This window comes from Sus scrofa, chromosome 14 (assembly GCF_000003025.6).
Source record: "Sus scrofa isolate TJ Tabasco breed Duroc chromosome 14, Sscrofa11.1, whole genome shotgun sequence".
NCBI classification, from domain to species: domain Eukaryota; kingdom Metazoa; phylum Chordata; class Mammalia; order Artiodactyla; family Suidae; genus Sus; species Sus scrofa.
In genome coordinates, this window is record NC_010456.5 from 64,070,604 (window position 1) to 64,088,207 (window position 17,604).

The 17,604-nt window shown below is 40.0% G+C and overlaps 1 protein-coding gene across 1 annotated transcript in view; it reads right to left on the minus strand.

Moving 5' to 3' along the window:
- LOC110256822 overlaps positions 203–17,604 on the minus strand; it is a 153,647-nt gene continuing 136,245 nt past the window's right edge. The window contains exons 6-7 of the mRNA XM_021073694.1: positions 2,359–2,397; positions 203–620 (exon numbers count right to left, since the gene is read on the minus strand). Coding sequence (XP_020929353.1) covers positions 612–620; positions 2,359–2,397 — 48 coding nt within the window. The 3' untranslated portion in view covers positions 203–611. The remainder of the gene's footprint in view (positions 621–2,358; positions 2,398–17,604) is intronic.

A 17,604-nucleotide genomic window follows, 5' to 3' on the forward strand; every position in this document is an offset into this window, starting at 1 on the left:
GATCCATCAGAGGAGTCACTATCTATGACAGTTTTAGCCTTATAAAATATATTTCTTAGGGGAGGGACTGGGAGCTTGGGGTAAAGAGATGCAGACTGTTGCCTTCAGAAGGGATTAGCAATGGGATCCTGCTGTGTACCACTGGGAACTCTGTCTAGTCACTTATGATGGAACACATAATGTGAGAAGAAAGAATGTATACATGTGAGTGTAATTGGGTCACAATGCTGTACAGTAGAAAAAAAAAAAATATATATATATATAAATGGTAAAAAAAAGAAAAAAATATATATATATATTTCTTAAATAATGAGACTCAAAAGTTGAAATTACACCTTGATCCACGGGCTGCATAATGGATGGTATGTTAGCAGGATGGTATTGTTGGAAACAATATTAATCTCATTGCTCATCTCCATAAGTGCTCTTGGGTGACCAGGTGCATTGTCAGTGAGCAGTAATAATTCAAAGGGAATCTTTCTTTTCTGAGTAGTAGGTCTCAATAGTGGGCTTAAAATATTCAGTAAACCGTGTTGTTGACAGATGTGCTGTCATCCAGGCTCTGTTGTTGTATTTGTAGAGCACAGGCAGAATAGACGAAGCACAGTTCTTCAAAGGCCCTAGGATTTGGGGAATGGTAAATGAGCATTAGCTTCAACTTCAAGTCACCAGCTGCCTAAAAAATGCCTTAAAAATCACTAGGCCCTAACAAGAGAGTCAGCCTGTCCTCTGAAGCTTTGAAGCCAGGCACTGACTTCTCCTCTCTAGCTATGAAAGTCCTGGATGGCATTTGCTTTCAATAGAAGGCTGTTTTGTTCACATTGAAAATCTGTCGTTTAGTGTAGCCCCCTTCATTTATTATCTTAGCTAGGTCTTCTAGACAACATGCTGCAGCTTCTGTATCAGCACTTGCTGCTTCCCCTTGTGCTTGCATGTTACAGAGATGGCTCCTTTCCTCAAACCTCATAAACCCACCTCTGCCAGCTTCAGACTTTTCTTCTGCAGCTTCCTTACCTCTCTCAGCCTTCGCAGAACTGAAAAGAGTAGGGCCTTGCCCTGGATGAGGCTCTGGATGAACAGACTGTTGTGGCTGGTCTGATTGTCTATCTGGACCACTCAAACTTTCTCCTTCTCAGCAATGAGGCTGTTTTGCTTTCTTATCATCTGTGTGTCCACTGGAGTTCACTTGAATTTCCTTCAAGAATGTTTCCTTTGCATTCGCAACTCAGCTAAGCGTTTGGTGCCAGAGGCCTAGCTTTCGGCCTGTCTCAGTTTTCTACATGCCTTCCTCACTAAGCGACAACATTTCTAAATTTTGATTTAAAGTGAGAGACGTGGACTCTTTCTTTCACTTGAACACTTCGAGGCCACTGTAGGGTTATTAATTAGCTGCAACAATGCTGTGTCTCAGGGGAGAGGGAGGCCCCAAGGAAAGGGACAAAGATGGGGAAAGACAGGTCAGTGGTACAGCCAGAACACACACATTTTTGGATTAAGCTTGTGATCTAATGTGCTTGCAGTTCATGTCCCCGCCTCAAACAATTACAATAGTAAAATCAAAGATCTCTGATCACATATCATTCTAAGAAATACAGTAAAAACAAAAACATTTGAAATACGGTGAGAATCACTGAAATGTGGCACCCACAAAGATATGAAGTAAGTAGTTGGAAAAATGGCATAAATAGACTTCCTTGATGCAGAGTTGCCACAAACCTTCAATTTGTAAAAACAAACAAACATACAAACCCACAACACCTGTGAAGTGCAATAAAGTGAAATGCAATAAAAAGGCATCTGCATGGACCACTGAGCAGAACACCCTCAAGGTCAGACAGACTCATCAAGTAATCACGGCTAAAAAGTCTTTCACAATCAAACCCTTCACGCCAGTCTCCTTATTCTAATTCCAGATCTGAAAGCAAGAGGCCAATCCCAATTGGACTTCCACACAGGCTTTGCCAGAGGAGGAAAGAAAATGTACTAATAAGCTAAGCCAAGCATTTGGTTTTCATGACATTATATCATGAAGAATTTGACCTGTATCAGCCTCCAGGGAACATGGCTACTGTCACATGCCATAAACTGAAACCTCAAAGTGCACAGCTGAGGACCAGCCATGGAACCACAGTGAACACCCTGAAGCTACCATCATGCCATAAGCACGTGTCCAAGTGACCAGATGACCCCACTAGGCAAAACTGTAAAAGCTTTCAAATTGTTCTCTAATTTTAAAAAAGTAATAAACTAGTTAAAAGTAGCACCACATATAAAGAAAATTCATTTGAGTCCAGGTTTATAATTACAGAAAAGAAGGGAAAACACATGTATTTGTTGAACTCTGTTAATTTTGTTTACCTTTCTAGAGCTTCGTGAACTGTAGGCTCCATAGTCACCCTAAAAACAACAACAACAAACAGTTAGCAAGTATGAAAGAATTTCATCTATTTACACCATAGTAATTTACAAATGCTTGTTATTAATGGACTTAAAAACAGAGGGATCATCTCAAAAGAAAAAAAAAAAAACAGGAATATGATGGGTTATAGTGAAAGAAGCCTACAGGAGATGCTTAGACAACTACTCAATAAAGAAATGCTTGGAAGTTTGTATACCTAATCAATGTTATCAATAATTTGAATCAAATTTTTAAAAATGACATTGTGCCAAATGCACAAAAAGTATGAACCTGAATTTGAAATGAATATGCCCAGGAGATACAACTTCAACAGTTATAATAAAGATAATGCAAAAAAATTTTTTTTCCTCTGTGTGAAAATGCTGGCATAGTGCAATATTTCCCGGTACAACTTCCCTCTACAGCTATTATGAGAAATCCATTTTCTCTCTCAAACTTCATTACCCCAAATACTGTTTACCAAGAGCCAGAATAACAAGGCATGTAAAAGCCAAAAGCTTGCTCATGCAAGAGATGACACAGCTCCTATAATATTATTACAACCTCAAAAAAAAAAAAAAAACACTAAGCACCCACTCTGAGTACAGGCTCTCCAAGATGAAGGTTAAGGCTGACTTTCTGCTTGTACAAAATGTTAACTTTATTCCATTGAGGGGAAAATGCCTTTAGCCCATTTCCTATTAGGACACAGTAAAACATCCAAGGGGCAACTTATTTCGACAGGAAGCAAAGATTAAATATGTAACATGTGAAGAAAGGAACATTCTGCTTTGGACCTTCAGCTCAATGTCACATGCGTTTGTTAATTCAGCTGTATTGAAATCCATACAAATTGATGTTCCCAAGGTTATTTGATCTGTCAGTTTTTAAAAATCCACTATCAAATCATAAAGTATAAAATATGAAGTCTGAGAGTTCCCACTGTGGTGCAATGGATCCAACTAGTATCCATGACGATGCAGGTTCGATCTCTGGCCTCACTCAGTGGGTTGGGGATCTGGCATTGCTGTGGCTGTGGTGTAGGCTGGCAGCTGCAGCTCCGATTCCACCCCTAGTCTGGGAACTTCCAAATGCCACAAGTGAGGCCCTAAAAAAAGCAAAAAGCAAAGAAAAAAAAAAAAAAAACCTCAAGTTTTTGTCTGAAGTTCCATTAAAGGAAAATAAAATGAACATTTCTAAAACCTTACTTTATTCTCAGTTATGTTTCCTTACAGAATCTTCACAACTCCTAGGACATTAACTTGAATAACTTTTATAATCATAAAAGCAATACACATTCATTGTAGAACATGCAAAACACAGAAAATAAAAGTAAGCCATGACCCCACCATTTAGGGAAAAAATTAACATCTTCTATTGTTCCTTTTCAATATACAGTCACAAACACATGGCATTTTAAAGAGGATTTAAGATTACACTGCATCTATCATATATCTTGCCTTTTTCCCTTAACATCAAATCATTTTATATATAATAGTCTTTGAAAACACTATCTTAACAGATTGTGCATCTTACTCTCCATATTCACAACATTCACCTAAACACTTTCAAATATATTTATTATTTAAATCTTTTTTTCTTTTTGTTTAGTACATCTAAGAATACAATAATATCCTTGTACAAAAGTCTCGACATTATATCTGCTAATTTGTTTAAGTGAAGTTCACCAAAATGGAATTTCTGAAGAGAGGGCAAAACTTTTTCCACGGCACTTGTCTATAAAATTATAGCCCACCAAAAGAACAAAAATCTACAGGTTGCTCACCAAAAGGATAAGGAGCAGTGTAGATCAGTTCCTGTTTCTCAAAATGTTCACCAGTGTAATTTACCATACTAAGAAAACACTTTTCTTTCAGAGTAAAAATAATATCTCCTTTTAATTTCAGCTATTTTTTCTTGGTATTACTTCTGAGTAATTTTTTAAATTTATGGTAGTTCTCTTTTTATTGCTTTTAACCATTTTTGCTTAGGAAATTTGTGGTTTTTCTCATTGATTTTTAAGAGCTCTTTCTACAATATATTAATCATTTGTGAATCATAATCATATAAATCTTTTCATTGGCCTTCCCAGTCTATTATTTGCATTTAGGTTTGGTTTATAATGGTTTCTAATGCACAGAAGTTGAAATTTGATGCAAACGTATCAATCATTTCTTTTGTGGTTTTTTTCCCCATGGTTTCTCTGCTTAGAAAGTTTTTCCCCAGTCTAATTTCAATTAAGTCGCTATTTGCATTTTCTTTTACTTGCCCTCCAACCCTTGCCACCACCTGTTTCCCTTAGCTCCTTTTTTTTTTTTTTCCATTTGTGTAGAATTTATGGTAGGCATGGTGTGAGGGAAGTACTTAGGTAACTTCTGATGATCCCCTCTCTCAGCCTTTTCCCCAACGCCATTGGTAAAATCACTCACACCTTCATGGTTCATTTGTATAGTATAATACTCCCTTTGAGAGCAGTTGCTTTGAGGTAAAAACTGAATTCTAATGTCAGTTTTGGCACCTGGGTAAGTGTTTCTTGACGTCTCTAAATCTCATTTTCCTTAAAAAGTAAAACAAGGAGGAGTTCCCATTGTGGTTCAGCAAGTTAAGAACCCGACATAGTGTCTGTGAGCATGCAGGTGCAATCCCTGGCCTTGTCAGTGGGTTAAGGATCCAGCGTTGCCACAACCTACGGCCTAGGTCACAGGTGCAGCTCTGATCCCGCATGGCTGTGGCTGTAGCTCCTATTCAACCCCTAGCCCTGGGAACTTCTATGAGCCATGGGTGTATCCCTAAAAAGAAAAAAAAAAAAAAAAAAAGTAAAATGAGGATAATACCCATGTCACAGTTTTGTTATAAGGATTAAGCAGCTACACAACTGACAGAAAACACTTACTTCAGTATGGAGCACAACATACATGCTCAATAAGTCATTGGTGGGACACCAGATTTCTCTTCCTCTGGTCCATCAGTTCCTGTACTCACAGAGCAGTGACAACACCAGATCCTTAACCTGCTGCACTGCAAAGGAACTCTGGACCCTTTTGTTTTCTAGAAGGTAATTATCCAGGTCATACTTTCTCTATATCAGTTCTGCCCCCTCCTGGGAGAGACCAGGCTCCTACCTTCTCCCTAACAGGAACCCTGGGTGCCGGCCCCAGCAAAGCTCTTTGTGTTCCAAAACATACTGCTCCTAGCATCTTTTTCCCTTACTGCTGGAGGCCTGAGATTCTTGTTAAGAACGCATCTGGGAGTTCCCGTCATGGCGCAGTGGTTAATGAATCCGACTAGGAACCATGAGGTTGCCGATTCGATCCCTGGCCTTGCTCAATGGGTTAACGATCCAGCGTTGCCGTGAGCTGTGGTGTAGGTCGCAGACGAGGCTCGGATCCCGTGTTGCTGTGGCTCTGGCATAGGCCAGTGGCTACAGCTCCGATTCGACCCCTAGCCTGGGAACCTCCATATGCCGCAGGAGCGGCCTTAGAAAAGGCAAAAAGACCAAATAAATAAATAAATAAATAAATAAAAGAACGCATCTGGATGATAAAGGCTCGACAAACAGCATCCACACACACACTCTTTAGAGCTCCACCCCAAGACCCTCCTCCCTCTCTCCCTGTTCTCATTCTGCCGAACAGGTCAGAATCATATGCTATGAGGTAAAGTGATAAGCTTAAATAAAATTAGAATACATTAACTAAAATTAAATTAATTATAATTAAATAGAATAGAATTTAAATAGAAAATAGTCTTTCTGCTTTGCTCTTCTCACAGCCCAAATCATGTACCCATGCTTGCACAGGGAAACAAAAATGCTTATAATTCTTCATTCTTGTCTTGACATAAATAAAAATGGGAAGCACAATCATGTGCCCAGGTAGTCCTCATGTTATATTATAGGGCCCACAAATCAATCCTATGAGAACAGGAGGGTAGGTGCTCTCATTGTTATTTTGCGAGAGGAAACAGATGAGCAAAGAAATAAGTAAACTGCATGGAGTTATACACTTAATAAGTGGTAGAAACAGAACTTGAAACCAGGAATTCTGCTGTCAAATCTAAAATCCTGGAGTTGCCACTGTGGTGCAATGGGATCGGCAGTGTCTCTGGAGCAATGGGACTCAGGTTCAATCCGTGGCCCAGCACAGTGGGTTAAGGATCCGGCGTTGTCACTGCTGTTGCTGAGAATGCATGTATGGCTTATATCTGATCCCTGGCCTGGGAACCCCATATACCATGGGGTGGCCAAAAAAGAAAAAAAAAAAAATCCAAAATTCAATTTCCTAAAATTGATTCCACAGACTCTAGAACAAAGGGTTACTACACACTTTTCCATTTCAATTAGAGCTACAGAGGTAATCAGGGTTCATTCCTCAGCAACTATTCTCCAGCAAGACTATTCTGAAGTCCATGGTAATTACTTTGAGACCGTCCTACACAATTCTTGTTTCTTTCTTGACTGAATAAGCTCTTAAGGTAACAAGCAGGAAAATATAGGTCAAATCATGTCTGAGTTTATAAAGGAATGACTGGAGGTTATTGTATTGCTACAGATGCTAAGTAAAAAAGATTGAACGCCAGTTACAATAACTATGTACAACCTTGTGAATGGTGTCTTTCAAATAATGACCCTATTTCCAAGGAGATCTTTAATTTGCAATTTTCCCATATCTGACCTATTTCTTATGTATATATCCAGTTAGTCAATGTCTACAACAATAAAGAAGTATTCCATCCATGATTCAAAATGCATATCTATCACTATAGATGGAAATCAAGTTTGGTTGTGTTTGTACCATCAACATAAAATATAAAATAGGAATTCCCTTGGGGTGCAGCAGGTTAAGGATCAGGTGTCACTGCAGTGGCTTAGGTCGTTGCTACGACAGTGGTTCGATCCATAAAACAAAACAATATAAAGTAAAATATAAAAAAAATAATTCAGTTCTCATATAGGGCTTACTATTAGTGCTAGGTACTATTCTAAAAGCTTCACAAACATTATCTCATTTGTTCTTCGCCTAGCAACCCTATGAGGTAGGTACTATTATTATCTCTTTTTACGTACAAGGAAACTGAGGCACAGAGAGAGTTAGTGACTTGCCCAAAGTTACACAGTAAATAAGTAACAGTAAATAAATAAGCTTAGATTTGAATGCAGGCTGTGCAGCTCCATAGCCAGAGAGTTTTAATACCTTATAGTTTCCAAGAGATCTTCATTTGATACCAAGAATTAAGCATGAATTCAAAACAAATGTTTTAGGCTAGACTCAAGTATGACGTCTTGATAATAACCCTGTTAAGAGATCATTACTTGTATTGCTGCTTTCCGTTCTTCCTTGCAGAGGCTGTTTTGTAATTAACAATAATGCGAGTCACTGAGACCACTAATTGTTTTAAAGTGGTAATTCTTTGAATAAGTAAAAATAAAACTGATAGTTTCCCCCAATAAAAATAAATAAAACAACAACTAGCCTTTTGGAGCTAGCAGGTATTTAATATACGCCCAGCACAAAACATGATTCATCCTTTAAACAATTATGATGTAGGTATTACTATTGTTCCCATGTTACAGATGAAGAATGTGACATTTAGAGTAAATTGCCCAATGTTCCACAGCTTATCGGTAGCAAAGGCAACATTCTCAAACTCAATGCTGTCTTCAAAGCCCTACTCTTAGCCGTTCTACTAACCTGCTCTTAGACCATTCTATTGAAATAACACTGGTTAAATTAGAGCAAAGCAATTTGAGCAAATATTTCTCCACTCAAATGTGCAAAACAAAACAATGTAATATATTCACTTACATCCACAAATGCACCAATATGTTCAAGAGAATTGCCTCCTGGGAAAAAGCACTCGAAAGGCCTTTAGGGGAAAGAGTTGCTGAAACAGTAAGACATTTTTCAAAAGCAATGCTATCTCCCTTACTCGTTTAGATAATTACAATTCTAGATTGTTTTGTCCCGAATTTGACATTTTCTTTATCTTTCCTGCAGGAAATAAGCCTGTCATAAAGCTCAGAAAGTACAGAGCTCCCAATATATCATTTCAAATATACTTGAATAGATAAGCTGAGGTGCCCACCATTCATAATATTCTTGCCTCAGAGAGAAGTGAAGCAATCTATCACTGACAAACCAACATTCCAGACCTTCCCAGGAGTCACGTGATTCATTGCACGTTTGAGAAGTTTAATGTCAACCAACTTGTTGATAAAAGTCATGATTCACTGGTTGAACTCAGATCAACTAATGTACTTAGGAAGAACTACCAGAAGATTCCAAGTGGCACAATTATTGTTAACAACTTGTGACTAGTTAAAAAACATTTCTAATATCATCCATTCCTTTTCTTTCAAGAGGATACCCAAGCAATATAAGAACAAATATAAGCACTGCTGCTATGAACAGGTAATGGCTTGGTTCCATTCATTCAGCTGATAATGCAGTGGCAACTCCAACAGTGAATTTTTAACACAGGCAAGAGCTACATTTAATCACTTGGCTAGAATAACAATGCAAGATCAAAGCCAACCACAGCAGGCTCACTGAGCCTAGTAGTAATATATCAAACAGTGGTAAAAATACAAGCTCTGGGGAGGCAGACCTGAAACACTGCCTCAGCCTTCTCGTCTATAATGTACTACCCAAAAGGTTGTGAGGATTAAATAAGGTAATGGATATATGTATGTTTAGTACCTAGTAAGTGCTCAATTAACACTAGCTGCTGTAGTTGTTACCCATTTAACTCTCCTGTTTCACAGGCGTGATAAGGAAATTAGCGAGTTGGACATTAACTCAACCAATAAAAAATGTCTTAGAGTTTTAAAAACTTTTCTATGGGAGAAAATCAAGACAAGGGCTATTTCTGCCTTGGTTACCACTGTATCTCCAACATCTGACAAAGTGCCTAATAATAATAATAACCTGTTCATTAAGTACAGGCTGACTCGTTACATGAATGAATACATGAAAGGAGTTGTTGCTCTCAGTATGAAGGCATTTGGGAATCTCGGCAGGGGAAAGAGAGAGGGTTAAAATGGAAGAGACAAGAGGACCTAGAACTGAAATTAAATGAATTCTATATGACTATATTCACACTGGGACCCAGAAGACCTTTAGATTAAGTTCCCCCAAATCACTCATCTATCTATAGCACCACATACTGCAGAATGACCAAGGAACACAATGCTTGCTCCTTGCATTCATCTGCTCATGTGAATTCAGTTCTTCAAAATAAAGCTACGTCTGCAAAAGAAGCTCCCTAACTCCCCCCACCACCACCCATAAGGAACTCTAAGAGGGTCTATGATCTGTAAGGGTCTACGATCCATAAGGTTCTTTTGGCACCAAAGTACCATAAAGAGGCCACCATTTTAAGGAGTCTGTTCTTGTGACATGGACTGTTTGCTGGATCGCCTCAAAAGACAGAAATTAAATTCTGCACACACTCTGTCCCTTCCACATTCTAGGCATTATCTTGGCTTCTACAGGGAATGTAAAGAAGAACAAGGCATAATCCTTACTTGAAAGGAGCATCCTGCCTAATAAAGAGAATAAGGCAGGTACAGAAATAACTTCAAGGCAAGGCAAGTATCAGGGAGGTGTACAAGGCCAGGGATCCAGAGGACTCAGATCTATTTTTAGCAATTAAGGGATGAGCCCACATGGATTTTAAATGGGCAAGGGCATTAGCACTTGAAAAGTCATTAAGGGTAAAGAACAGGTAGAAAAACATATGGTGATTAAGTACTTTAAGACAACTTGGATATTTTACTGGCTATTGGGCCAAGAAAAGAGAATATTTATAATGAAAAACCCCTGTAAAAGCTGGAACACAGGTGCAAAAGTATATCCAGACCTCATAGGTTACTGAGCAGGAAAGTAGCATGACTAGGACTATTCATTAGAAAGATTTGGGAGTTCCTGCTGTGGTGCAGTGGGTGAAGTATTCGGTGTTTCCACAGCCGTGGTATAGGTCGTAGCTGCTCCTTGGATTAAATCCCTGGCCCAGGAACTTCCATAAGTAACCGGTGCACCATTTTTTAAAAAGGGTGGGGGGAGAAAGAGAGAGAGAGACAAGAAGGAAGGAAGGAAGGAAGGAGGGAAGATTTATTTGGCAAGAGCTTGGTTAGATGGGATGGAGAGGGAAAGAGATAAAGTAAATCTGTAGGACAGGGTTAATTTTGCCAGAAGAGAAGGCTAACCTGTGCCACTGTTCGCCTTGGGGTTTGGGGCCACAGCATATATGCTATACTGACAACATGATTAACCATGGGTGCTTGTGACCATGTGCTATCAGTTCAATCTCAGGAGGGACTGGAGAGTAAAGATTAACCAGAGAGCAGTTACTAGTGTCTGTGGGACCAACCAAGCCTATGTGAAAACCCTGGACACCAGGGCTGGAGTGAGTTCTTCACACTCCACGTGCGTAATCACACATCATTACTGGGAGGAGTAAATCCTGTCTGCATGACTCCCCAGGAGAGGACAAAGGAAGCTTGGTGCTTGGAGCTCTGCTAGACCCTGATGTATGGGCCTCCCTCCCTTGCTTATGGAAATCTGTACCCTTTTGAGGTAATAAAACTATGCACATAACAGCTTTCAGAGTTCTGGGGTCTTTCCAATGGATTTTCAAACCTGAAGATGATCTTGAGAGTCCAAACTTTCAGTTGGTGTCAGGAGGGAGGATGGTCTTGGAGCCTTCCAAACGTTAAAATAACCAAGAATGAAACCCTCCATGGCAAAGCAGGGGAAAGTCAGGATAGCCAGAAATAGCGGTGGAATTAAAGAGGCATTGGTGCTACAGCTCTCCAGAGAAGAAGCCGACAAAAAGAGAGATGAGAGCAGCTAGAAGAAACTAAATAGAATTCACCTGGGATAAAGTAACCCATTAATTTTTTACTTTTTATTTTTTTGCTTTTTAAGGCTGCACCTACAGCACATGGAATTTCCCAGGCTAGGGGTGGAATTGGAGCTACAGCTGCCAGCCTACACCACAGCCACAGCAATGCCAGATGCAAGCCTCATCTGTAACCTACACCACAGCTCACAGAGACACCAGATCCTTAACCCACCGAGCGAGGCCAGGGATCGAACTCATATCCTCATGGATAATAGTTGCGTTCTTAACCCACTGAGCCACAATGGGAACTCCCCTTAAATTATTAATACACAAAAACTGAGAAATCAGAAGGAAGAGCTGGTTTGAGGAGGAAAGCAAGGTGAAATGGGGAAATGAGAAGTTTGTGTCCCTTCCATTCCTTCCCCTGTGCACACATGCTGGTGCCCTCATCCATGGTAGGGTCTCTTCCTTCACCCCTTGGAATTTTCTCTTGCCAACAGGACACGGCATCAGTGGTACCCACTGTGCCCACTGTGGTCCTGGCCTTTAAGAGGACAGGCAGGCCCACATCAAATGGGCCAGACTGCTCTGCTGAGAGGGGCCGCAAGACAAGACATGGAAACATCAGACGTGTGTGTATAGAAGCACACAGAGCAGGGGTCTTTGGATGACAAGGGACCCCAGGTGAGAAGTCCTTGGAGGCACGAGAGACAGTAACAGTGTCATTTATGCCGCAATGCTTTGGGGTCATTTGTTATGAAATCATAGATAACTGCATTGCAAATGGAATTCAACCAAATAATTTTCCCCAGCTAATTTCTTTAAGTAGAAAGTATCAGATCCTCCAAGATAATAGAGGTCAGGAGTAAGAAGTACACCTAAATTGGGAGTTCCCATCATGGCTCAGTGGTTAACGAACTCGATTAGTATCCATGAGAACAAGGGTTCGATCCCTGGCCTCGCTCAGTGGTTAAGGATCTGGCATTGCCATGAGCTGTGCTTTAGGTTGCAGACATGGCCTGGATCCAGCATTGCTATGGCTGTGGTGTAGGCCGGCAGCTACAGCTCCAATTAGACTCCTATCCTGGGAACCTCCATATGCCATGGGTGAGGCCCTAAAAAAAGAAAAAAAGACAGAAGCACACCTAATTAAAATCCCCGGATGCCCCAAAGAGCTTGAGAACATTTTGCTATGTGGCTGGAGATGATCAGAATCATTTTATTTTCCAAAGTATCTAATTTATATGTAAAGAGTTGCTAAGGGGAATAGGCTCAATCAGGTCTCTGATTATACCTGCCTCAACCTCACGCCTCAGTTCCTAACACCACTTTTCCAGTTTATTAATATCTTCAATCAAATCCTACTGGATAAATTGCTGGCAAGCTTGCTCAGCTCTGTGTTATGTGCAATAACTCTAAAAGGTAACACACACACAAACACACACACCAGTGTACAAATTAATCTCTTCCTTAATCTTTATTTTGCTATATTAAAAACTGTCCAGGAGTCCCCGTCGTGGCTCAGTGGTTGACGAATCCGACTAGGAACCATGAGGTTGCGGGTTCAATCCCTGGCCTTGCTCAGTGGGTTAAGGATCCGGCGTTGCCGTGAACTGTGGTGTAGGTCGCAGACTCGGCTCGGATCCTGAGTTGCTGTGGCTCTGGCGTAGGCCGGCGGCTACAGCTCCGATTGGACCCCTAGCCTGGGAACCTCCATATGCTGTGGGAGAGGCCCAAGAAAATGACAAAAAGACAAAAAAATAAAAATAAATAAGTAAATAAATAAAAACTGTTCAAAAGAACCTAAGGTTCTTGTAAAATTGTGGCATTTTGGTTCTAAAAACTGAGATAAAATATTCGTTAAAATAACGCCTGAGGCCTAAGTAGATATTCTTTAAATACCAGTGAAAAAATAAACAAGCAGTACCACCCAAATCTTATGATGGCTTTCAACTTCTTTATGAACACCTGTTATAGGAAAGCAGGGGTCCTTCACCATCTTTTCGACCAAGGACCCCTTTGGCAGACTGGTGAAGCTTCTGAAGCCCTTCTCAAAATAATGCTTGTAAAGACATAAAATAGGAGTTCCCGCTCTGGCACAATGGGATCAGCAGCATCTCTGAGCTGGGATGTAGTTTAGCCCAGCACAGTGGGCTAAAGGATCCGGTGTTGCCACAGCTGCAGTGTAGGTAGCACCTGCCGCTCGGATCAGATCCCTAGCCCAGGAACTCCACATGCCACAGGGCGGCCAAAATAGAAAAACATATGTAAAGGCACAATATAAAATAGCAATAGCAAAGGAAATCAAACACAGTGAAATAGAGCTTTCAAAATATTTTTAAAAACAAATTTAGGATAAAATGATGTAAGTGCTTCATTACTAATGCACTTAACTGTGTAATCTAGTGCCAGGTCTAATAATGACTGTGATTTTGAAGTAGTTAAAAATACAAAGGGTATATCAAGATATCCTCAACAACTGCAATATAATTTTAAAACATTCAGACCTACCACTGATGACAAGGTCACAGGTACTATTAACACTACTGTGGTTTCTTACCTACAGTCATAATTTATACAAAAGCTAAATTTGGACTTAGAAATTACTGAAATGGGAGTTCCCGTCATGGCGCAGTGGTTAATGAATCCGACTAGGAACCATGAGGTTGCAGGTTCAATCCCTGCCCTTGATCAGTGGGTTAAGGATCTGGCGTTGCCGTGAGCTGTGGTGTAGGTCGCAGACACAGCTCAGATGCCTCGTTGCTGTGGCTTTGGCATAGGCTGGCAGCTACAGCTCCGATTGGACCCCTAGCCTGGGAACCTCCATATGCTGCGGGAGCGGCCCAAGAAATGGCAAAAAGACAAAAAAAAAAAAAAGAAGAAGAAGAAGAAGAAAAAGAAATTACTGAAATGAAGTCATTTTCCCCCATCCAAGGTCAGGGGCCTTGTAAATTCTCCTCACAGCCAGTTGATTGAAATCCCCTGCAATCAAGCTTTGGCATGTCTCATGTTAATTATAGTGAATTCACAGATCTTCCCAAACACTGAACCTTGGTGCCTCAGAGATGGTAGCACTCTGACACAATTGCAAAGAGGAGCCACTGCTGACAGTAGGATAGGGAGTTCCCTGATGGCCTAATGGTAAAGGATTTGGCATTGTTGCCGCTGTGGCTCGAGTTCAGTCCCTGGCTTGGGAACTTCTGCATGCCATGGGTGCAAACAAACAAACAAAAAAAATATGGCGTTCCCATTGTGGCTCAGCAGGTTAAGAACCCGACCAGTATCCATGAGGATGCAGATTCAATCCCTAGCCTTGCTCAGTGGGTTAAGGATCTGGCGTTGCCACACACAGTGGTGTAGGTTACAGATGTGACTCAGATCTGGTGTTGCTGTGGCTGTGGTATAGGCCTGTAGCTGCTGCCCACCCCCCAAAAAAAAGAGAGATGCGTCTACACGTATAACTGAATCACTTTGTTTTATAGCAGAAATGTTCACAAAAATGTGAATCAACTATACTTTCATAAAACTTTAAAAAGAAAACAAAAAGCAAAATGTAAATAAAATTTAAAAAATAAAAGAAAATAGGAATGGGGTTAAGATAGAGTTGAGCAGGGTTAAAAGGTTCAAAGGATTTGAGACCAAATGTCTATTTAAAGTTATAGCAAGGTACTCAAGTGTAAATAAACACTAGCATACATTTAGACTGAGAGCCAACTAGAAAGAGACCAGTTTTTCAAAATATCGACATAAAGCAGGGCCACATGATTAGACGAGGGAAAATAAAAACCTAGAAAAAATAGGACAGAGATTAGAACTTGAGATCCACCAAATTTAAGAGGAAAGGCGAAGGACTGAAGACAGAAAAGCTTGAAAGCAGTGAATGAGAAATAGAAAAATGGTTCGTTCAGTCTAGGGTCACCCCAGATAAGAAACAAGAGTCTAACTCAGGGCGGAGGATTAGCCAAGATAGCTGATTTAAACAGACAAATTTGATCCATTATATGGTAAAGGGAATGTAACTATAGAAAGAAATTATTTACCACATCAAACTGCAATTTCTAAAAAGAACTGCATTTATCTTTTGTTTAATTTTGTTAGGCAGTCTATCAAAGGGGGTGGATGGTAGGTAAGAGAGGATAGTATACTGTGATAGCAAATTCTACTTGTCCTCATTATCTTCGGCCATCGGAAAAAAGAAAAAGAAGAAGCACCTGCCAAAAACCTTTATATGGTGACTGAAGATCAAAGATCAAGGTTAATAAATCCTTGTTGAGCTTGAGGGGGCTTGCTAGCAAGTGGAATCTTGGTATACGGTATAAAAGGCTACTAGTGGTATAGCAATATTTTGCATGTAATTTTAAATCTGAAAATAATGAAACAAGCTTATTAATTATGGTATTGTTTATCTGACTTCTTTTTTTTTCTTCTTTTTTGGCCACCCTGCAGCATATGGAATTCCTAAGCCAGGGATCAGATCCAAGCCACAATTGTGACCCATGCCACAGATGCAGTAATGCTGGATCCCTTTAACCCACTGTGCCAGCCAGGGATCAAAACTGCATCCTGGTGCTGCAGAGATGCCACCGCCAATCCCACTGTACCACAGCAGAAACTCCCATCTGACTTTTTTGACATGAATTAATCTTTGATTCAGTCTGAAGTTTGCCCTCTGATCAGCTGGCATCAGCTGAGTGTGACTCTGGGCCTCAACATTCCTGCTTTTTTTCTTTTTCTTTTTTTCTTTTGTTTTTTGTGGTTTTGTTTGTTTGTTTGTTTGTCTTTTTAGGGCCGCACCCGTAGCACATGGAGGTTCCCAGGCTAGGGGTCTAATCGGAGCTATGGTAGCCAGCCACAGCAATGCAGAATCTGAGCCACCACAGCTCACGGCAACGCCAGATTCTTAACCCACTGAGCAGGGCCAGGAATCGAACCCGCAACCTCATGGTTCCTAGTCGGATTCATTTCAGCTGCACCACGGGGGAAACTCCCTGCTTTTTTTTCCATTTTAATTAACATACACCTAAATAGCACTTTCTGTGTGCCAGGTCCTATGACAAGCACTTTACAAATGTAAATCCATTTAATCATCGTAATAACCTACAACAGAGTTACTGTTACTATCCCCACTATATCAGTGAGGAAACTGAGGCCCACAGAGGTTAATTATCTTATCCAATATCACAGAGCTAGTAAATGATCAAGCCAGAAACCATATTCAGGCAGTCACACTCCAAAGTCTATATGTTTCTAACCAAAATAATCTGTTAACTCCTGCTCTGGGATATCCTGTGGCAGAGAAAAATAAATGTACACAATACTATTTTTTATGCATTCTCAACAATAAACCCTTAATTCATTAAATGCCAAATGTTGACTTTTATTCTTTTTCTAAACTCACTAGGCCCATCCTAGACTGATAATATCCATTAAGTTACTAATTCCCTCATCTATAAAACTGTAAGGACTTGTCATTTATAGATGAACATCACTAGGAACTCCAAAGCTTGGCAATTCAGAGTTTTTTATTCTCAATTTGACCTGAAGCTACTCTTTGCAAGAGGGTTCCTTAGTACAATAATACAGATTAGAAGATGATTTTGTAAAATGTTTTCTGTGAGGGAGAGAGTGAGAAGTTAGGATTAACAAATGTAAGTTATTATACATGGAGGGAATAAACAACAAGGTCCTACTGTAGAGCACAGAGAACTATATTCAATGTCCTATGATAAACCATAATAGAAAAGAATATTTTAAAAAATAAAATACCATATGATATCACTTATAACTGGAATCTAATATCCAGCACAAATGAACATCTCCTCAGAAAAGAAAATCATAGACTTGGAGAAGAGACTTGTGGTTGCCTGATGGGAGGGGGAGGGAGTGGGAGGGATCGGGAGCTTGGGCTTATCAGACACAACCTAGAATAGATTTATAAGGAGATCCTGCTGAATAGCATTGAGAACTATGTCTAGATACTCATGTCGCAACAGAAGAAAGGGTGGGGGAAAAAACTGTAACTGCAATGTATACATCTAAGGATGACCTGACCCCCTTGCTGTACAGTGGGAAAATAATAAAAAAATAAAAAAATAAAAAAATAATATAGGAGGTCCCTGGTGGCCTAGCGGTTAAGGGCTCAGCATTGTCACCGCTGCAGTTGGGGTCCCTGGCCTGGGAACTTACACATGGCATCAGCATGGACCAAAAAAAAATGTGTATATATATATATATATATATCACTTTGCCATAGAGCAGAAATTATCACGACATTGAAAATCACCTATACTTAAATAAATAAATAAATGTACTCTCTCAAACTCTACATGTATCCTCTATGCAAACTATACCTAATAAAACTC